The 6,719-nt window shown below is 41.7% G+C and overlaps 3 protein-coding genes across 3 annotated transcripts; 2 read left to right on the plus strand and 1 right to left on the minus strand.

The window, feature by feature from the left end:
- The first annotated feature begins 638 nt into the window (after window positions 1-638).
- Window positions 639-2,589, plus strand: LOC108036205 (uncharacterized). Its single transcript, XM_044091615.2, is given in 4 exon segments — window positions 639-1,180; window positions 1,990-2,310; window positions 2,312-2,477; window positions 2,479-2,589. Coding segments are annotated over 4 exon segments (1,140 nt in total).
- A 706-nt stretch (window positions 2,590-3,295) lies between these two features.
- LOC108036250 (peptidyl-prolyl cis-trans isomerase Fkbp12) lies at window positions 3,296-4,204 on the plus strand. Its single transcript, XM_017112259.3, has 3 exons — window positions 3,296-3,447; window positions 3,613-3,683; window positions 3,747-4,204. The coding sequence occupies exons 1-3, from the start codon at window positions 3,411-3,413 to the stop codon at window positions 3,963-3,965; spliced, it is 327 nt and encodes a 108-aa protein (XP_016967748.1). The 5' UTR covers window positions 3,296-3,410; the 3' UTR covers window positions 3,966-4,204.
- A 261-nt stretch (window positions 4,205-4,465) lies between these two features.
- On the minus strand, window positions 4,466-5,482 carry LOC108036244 (protein lin-37 homolog). Its single transcript, XM_017112252.3, has one exon. It carries the CDS (start codon window positions 5,398-5,400, stop codon window positions 4,597-4,599), a length of 804 nt encoding a protein of 267 aa, XP_016967741.1. The 5' UTR covers window positions 5,401-5,482; the 3' UTR covers window positions 4,466-4,596.
- Window positions 5,483-6,719: the final 1,237 nt, after the last annotated feature.

Below are 6,719 nucleotides of genomic sequence, written 5' to 3' on the forward strand. Positions count from 1 at the left end.
CCGGAACGGAAGTGACCAATTAGAGTTGCCTTACATATACAGCGACGACGGTGCGTATACGCGATGTACGTGTGCACAGCAGGCTGTCGCTGTGTGCGAGAGCACTCGCTGTCCGTGTGCGCTGTTAGCCGAGGATGCTGCTGTTAACTCGAGGGGCCATGTTAACTCTTTGAGAGGGAACTATTTACTCGAAAAGTTGATAAACTTTGTATTTATCATACATTATTTTTATTGAAACTGAAAAATTGTTATCTTTCTAGGAATATCTGATATGCTTAATTATTAATGTTTAATGTGCAGTATTATTAATGTTTAAAACAAATAATATTTCTAACTATATTTTTATATTTTTGATAATCATTTAAAAGCTTTCCGCTTGGTTACTACATAGATACTTTTGCTTTCCTTCATGATTTTAATTTGAGTGTGCATTGAAACATTGAAAAATGTACCCCTAGCATTATCTTAAGAGTTTTATATTACTCGTTTTAAGCCAAAAATCGTAGAGGTCAAACTCAGTCATATTTATGTTGATAACTCACATGGATGTCATTAAAAGAGAACTGCAACCACAAAATATAGCCACTAGTAGAAAGTAGAAAGTCAGAGCAATAATAGAGAACGGTGACTAACTCAACATGATTTTGAATCAAAAAAACGGCATAGCTATACGAGTAATGCAAGAGAGCGACTATGGAATCATGAGGGACTACTTCCACTACGACGAAACAATGGGCATAGGACTCCAAGTCAAATTCATCTGCGGAACGAGGATCAGACAAGGTCTCTCCATAGTGGTATTCGATGAAGGTAACAAAAACCTTTTGGTTGGCATTGCCGTGGCCGAGAAAATGGACCCCAAAACAATGGAGAAACAGCACAAGGAGGCCGAGGAAGTGGAACCAAATGCCTTGGGTCGAAGCCGGAAGATGGTGGCCAAAGTGGAGCAGGATGCCAACATCTTCGAGCGCTGCGGAGTCTCCAAGTACCTGAGTTTGATAGCCATCTCCGTTCACGCCTCGATGAGGGGCAAGGGTCTGTTGACCCAACTAAGCGTATGTCTGATGGACTAGGGTCGCTCTCAGGGATTCCCCCTATTTATTGGCTGCAGCAGCAGCTACTACTCCATATTTAATCCACCAGCTCCACATACGCACATGCGGGTCGTGGTTGCCAAGCTGTGAGGAGTTGCTAGTTGTTCATATAGTCATTTTTTTACATATTGAGAAAAAAATAAATTTCCTTTAGAATTTTATTAATTACATATAATATATATATTTTAACTTAGAGGACGACTCAATTTGGCGTAGTAGTACGATTCTTAATACAATTGGGTGGAACTAAAATTGTATTTTTGTTGAATATACTTTTATTCTATGTTAGAAAATGGTCGATAAAAATTATTTTGGGATTGCCAATTATAGTGAGCCAATAAGATTGATTATGGGAACTTATTTTTACAAGGAGCCGCTAGGGTAAGAGCTTAATTCTTATCAGGCTCTACAGCATTGGTAAAGAAATACACTTAGGAAATACATAAAAGAGATATATATATAAACAGATTTTTAATTTTTTAAATATTACCTTACTTCATTAAAATTATAAAATGATAAATACAGATATATCTATAATAATGTTAAACAGTTTTTATTTTTTTATTTAAGCTATAAACAAGACACATAAAAATTCTTTAAGAAATATACTTATAGTTTTCATTGACGAATTGTAAGGTGAAACTTTACAGAAGGCTAAAATATTTTATTCTACTAGCAAGTTAAAAGATGTTCTATCAGGGCAGTGAACTTTAGATTTTAAGATTAAACTAAAGACCTTGCAATTTTATTTCGACCAACCAACAATAGTACACATTTATGATAAGCAATCACCAATCGCCAATTGTTGAAAAAAAATTGGCAAGACAACGGTCAGTATAAAAATGTGAAATAATGTGTTATCTTCTCCATTAAAAGAAAAGCATAGGACGGATAGAATGACTTCCAACACAAGGGAGGGCGTCACGATGCGCGTTATGGTGCTGGAGGATTACGAAAATCTAAAATCCTTTATGAAAAAAGAGTACTTCACGGCGGAGCCCTTGTGCTAATCCTCCGGAGGAGATGTTTATCTGCAGAACGAGAAGGAGAACGATGCCATAAACCTCTTGCTGATCGCCCAGGGTACGTCCTTCTTGGCCGTCGACGAGAACGATGGTGGACGAATTGTGGGCTTCGTCCTGGCAGGAGCCGAAGTTCCCGAGGATGTGGAAAGGAACATCCAAATTGCTGAGACTCTGACGGACAACGCTTGGGCCGCATCTTTTTAATAATAATGTAGCCGCCTCGATGAGGGGCAAGGGCCTGGGTGCTCGCCTGGCCACCACCCTGATGAACCTGGGTCGGGCCCAGGCCTTTTCCGTCATGGTGGCCTACTGCACCAGCTCTTACTCCGCTCGGCAGAAGGAGGCCCTTGGGATGGAGTGGATGCACTCAATGCATTGGCTACGCCGACTAGAAGGACGATCAGGAACGAGTAATCTTTGCTCCGGCTGCCCCGAACACCACGCTGCGAGTAATGGTCATAAAACTGTAAAGGGGATATGAGTCCTTAGTGGAACTGAATATCCCATAATAATTTTATGATAAATTCGACTATGCAATTTTTAGTATATAATTTTTGTTATAATTTTAAACTGTTTTATAGTAGAAGAGATTTAATAAAAAAAAAGGAGAATTTTTGATAAAGCTGTTTTTAGTTACATAGACTTAAATAAAACATGGGAGAATTGTTTTTGAAACTTTCATAGAAATCAATAAAATCTTTTTTCTCGAGATCCTTTTTTAAGGGATACTTGACTTTGAGAGTTCTATTTTACTATATGTTTAAGGACTGAATTAAAAAAAAGTGAACATTTTCGTAAATATATGTTAAAAGTTAGATGGTTAACTCAAAATATATAACTTGCGAGGTGGAAAGAGCTTCATTAAGCATTTAAAAATAGTGGAATCAGGCTATTAATTGTAGTTATTTCCCCTAACCAGCGTTGCCGATGTAGTTGTTTATCCGCTAGATCTAGCTGTTTTTGATTGGCTGACTAGATTTATTGTAAGACAGCGCGAATTTATTATGCTTTTAAATTCAAACCAAATTCACTTAATTTAAGCTTCCTAAAATAATCTGATAACTTGATTCCCCTCTAAAAATGCAAGTCAAAAGAGCACCACTAATATAATGTACCAGTCTAGCTACATTTTGGTCTAGCTATTTCTAGCTTTATGGCTAGAAGAGATTTCCGAGCGAAGAGTTGGCAGCCCCGTCCCCATCGTCATCTCTAGCTGTCATTCGGCGACGCGACGAAAAGAATTCAACGTGCTCACTTTCCGCTTCGGATTTGCCAGAGAAAACTAATCGAAATGGGCGTACAAGTAGTTCCAATTGCTAACGGTGATGGTGAGTACAGGGCTGAGGGCTTGGAATATCCGGGGAATGCCGAAAGAGACCGGCTTGTCTAACCTAAGAAGTGCATACATTTGCGATGCACAAGTTGGGAAAATTACCCGCAACACTGTGGTCGTCTCGCTCACACACATGCATTCTCGTACTCCTCGCCCGCAGGCAGCACCTTCCCGAAGAATGGGCAAAAGGTCACGGTTCACTACACCGGCACCCTGGACGACGGCACCAAGGTGAGTAGTCCATTGGGTCAGTGGTGGACACCAAAGCTAATGGCGGTTTCGCCTCGATCCTAGTTCGATTCGTCGCGCGACCGCAACAAGCCCTTCAAGTTCACCATCGGCAAGGGCGAGGTCATCCGCGGCTGGGACGAGGGAGTCGCCCAGTTGAGCGTCGGCCAGCGCGCCAAGCTGATCTGCTCGCCGGACTACGCCTACGGCAGCCGCGGCCACCCCGGCGTCATTCCGCCCAACTCCACCCTCACCTTCGACGTGGAGCTGCTCAAGGTCGAATAGATCCAGAGGCCGCCCGCTGTGTATACCCCCATTGAAAATCGCGGGGGTTGCGGACCGGCGCACGGACGCCGAGCCGAAGGACACCAAAATCGGAACCAGAACAATCCAGCAGCATTTGCCAACCCGAAATAAGAATGATAACTCAAAACCCAGCTCTAAACTAGCACTAATTTAACCGCAATGGGAACGCATCTTCTACGCATACAAATAAACATTTATTCAAGTCAATGACAAAGAAATGTGTTTTTCTCATCTATTTACTAAATTGCAATGTAAAAATGGTTGTAGTAGTTTTGAAGAGCCTGTTTTTTATGTTTTACTGAAAGGTCAGCAGTTAAAAAGGATTTAATTTGATTTTTTGTACATCTTAAAGATTTTATTACTTGGGAAATATAAATGGTTCATCCTAACTATTTACAAGTTTAAACAATACCTTCAGTACATTTTTCGAGGGCTTTTCCGATGATTTTACAGAAAATCATTGAATTTATCAAATCCACTTTGTCGTTTAAAAATGAAGATTTATTCATTGTATAAAATCAAAAACAATCTTATACGCAAACAGTATTTATTCTAGTCCATGTGTATATAGTCATGCTGTTTGTGGTCCAACCTCGTTCCCTGCTCCACTTTAATTCTTGCAGACCACGTTCATTATCTGGTCAATGAGATCATAGCGCTCGTGCTCGTACTTCTGGGCATGCTTCAGCCAGTGGCCGCGCACCTTCTTCCAGCGGGCCACGTTGGAGGAGAGCAAGTCGAGGGCATCGGCTCCCTCGAGAGCCTTCTCCCGCCTCATCTCCTCCTGGCTGAACTCCAGGCGCGGCGGAATGATGGGCAGATTCGTGGACTTGGGTTGCGGCAGCTCGGTGAGCATCTGCATCTCTCCGCTCTTCAGTTTGGAGAGTATCTCCTCGCCGTTGTCCCCGCGTTTGGTGGCCGTAGTTGAGCCATCTGTCTGAAAGGTGGCCACGGCGGGATTCCTGGGTTGATTGGCCATCCAGGCGCGGCAAATGGGGTACAGGGGCGTGCCGTCCTGGTACTTGGAGAGGTCCAAGCTGCGCTCGAACAGGCGCATCACATAGGACTCGCCGGGAGCCTTCTGGACAGATCCAGAGCCTACGCTCTTCTTGTAGAGCACTCGCCTGGCCTTGATGCGGGCTCCACTTGCCCCGATGACGATGGCCGACGAGGAGGTGGATGGCTTTGCAGTGGCCCCCGCCGTGACCGCCTTGACATCCGGCTCCAGCTTCACATGGTACTGGCGCTGCTGCTGCTGCTGGATCAGCAGCTTCTTCGAGGGACGTCCCCGGATGGGCAGATCGGAATCGGCGTCGTCGTCCTGCGCCTGGTGGCTAGTCTGGGGCTTCTGCTCCTCGCGGCGCGTCTCCCGCAGGCGTAGGGACGTCTCCTTTTTCTTAGGCGTCACCTTCATTTTGGGGGATTTTCGTTGGAAAATTAAAGAAAACCTATTTCGAATGTCAAAACAGAAATCAAACGGAAAGGCGGCGCTTCGCAACACTGAACGGGGTTCGTTGCCCAACACTGCTAAGGCCGCCATTTAAATAAATTACTAAAAAAGCGGCGCTCTTCTGTAATTTGAATTGCTTAAAATGTTTTTAAATTAAAATTTATTTAATAAGAAAATTTAACTAAGCTAAATATGTATATGCTTTTTAATTGACTTATTTGTTTGGTTGTTTTTATAAGGAAAAAGAATGCAAAAAGAATTTTAATACCCAAATTAAAAACTATTGAACACGACTTAAATACTTGTATTTCCAAGAATGAAACTTTCGATCTTGATTGTATGGATCTAAATGTCTATATACCTAAAAAAAATATTAAATCAGCTGACTGTATGCCATTTTAATTTTAGTGGTGGTTTTCTCAGACTCAAAATTAAAAACTGGTAAAACTATATTTGAACAAGGAAGAACTCTGCAGTCGAGTGTCTCGACTATCAGATACCCTTTACTGAGCTTGCGGGAGAAAGAGGGAAATGGAGATATATTAAGGGAAAGAGATTCAGTCTATGTTATCTGGACACCAGAAAGATTTAAGCGTTTAAACCGCTTTTGGGCGTAAGAGGGGGCGTGGGCGTAGGTCAATTGATAGGTATTTGTGACCCAAATACTTTTTAGTAGACCACTGTGACCACTGTATGGCGTTTCGTGGCACAGTTTTTTTAGGTCAGTTGATAGTTTTTGATGAGACAAACCCTTTTAAGTTAACATTTTGTTCTATCTTTTTTTTCGAAGTGAATGTTTTAAGTTGCACTGTGAAGAAGAAGTACTGAGAGTTGCTCCAAAAATACATCTTTTAAATATCACCTAAAAGAGTCCGTAAAATTTTGATGGGTAATTGGACAAATTTTATGATTTAGTGGATGTAATGAAATCTGAGTAAAGACTCTATTATTGCTTACGTTGAAAAACAAAAATACTGATCGCAAGCGATATTTACCGATGTTTCTCAAAAGAAGGATAGATTTCGATGCATCTTAACAGCGCTGTTAAAGTGTCACTTACGTTTGATCACTCTGGCTTACGTTAGTTTAAGTTTGCTTACGTTCAATCACGAAAATGCTATCGATGTTTTTCACCTCTTTCCCATCCCTAAGAACAGTTCGTGATCTTCTATCTCCCTTTTTACTGACACTTACGTTTGGTTACGGATGCTTACGTTTAGTCACGTTCAAACACGAAAAGTCACGAAATACTCGATAACACACGAAAATTCACGACATACGCG

This window comes from Drosophila biarmipes, chromosome 2R (assembly GCF_025231255.1).
Source record: "Drosophila biarmipes strain raj3 chromosome 2R, RU_DBia_V1.1, whole genome shotgun sequence".
Taxonomy (NCBI): domain Eukaryota; kingdom Metazoa; phylum Arthropoda; class Insecta; order Diptera; family Drosophilidae; genus Drosophila; species Drosophila biarmipes.

Coding starts and splice junctions, on each gene's coding strand:
- LOC108036250 (XM_017112259.3), top strand. CDS start 3,411: ATGGGCGTACAAGTAGTTCCAATTGCTAACGGTGATG. Junction 3,448..3,612: donor TCCAATTGCTAACGGTGATG/GTGAGTACAGGG, acceptor CCTCGCCCGCAG/GCAGCACCTTCCCGAAGAAT. Junction 3,684..3,746: donor CCCTGGACGACGGCACCAAG/GTGAGTAGTCCA, acceptor CCTCGATCCTAG/TTCGATTCGTCGCGCGACCG.
- LOC108036244 (XM_017112252.3), bottom strand. CDS start 5,400: ATGAAGGTGACGCCTAAGAAAAAGGAGACGTCCCTACGCCTGCGGGAG.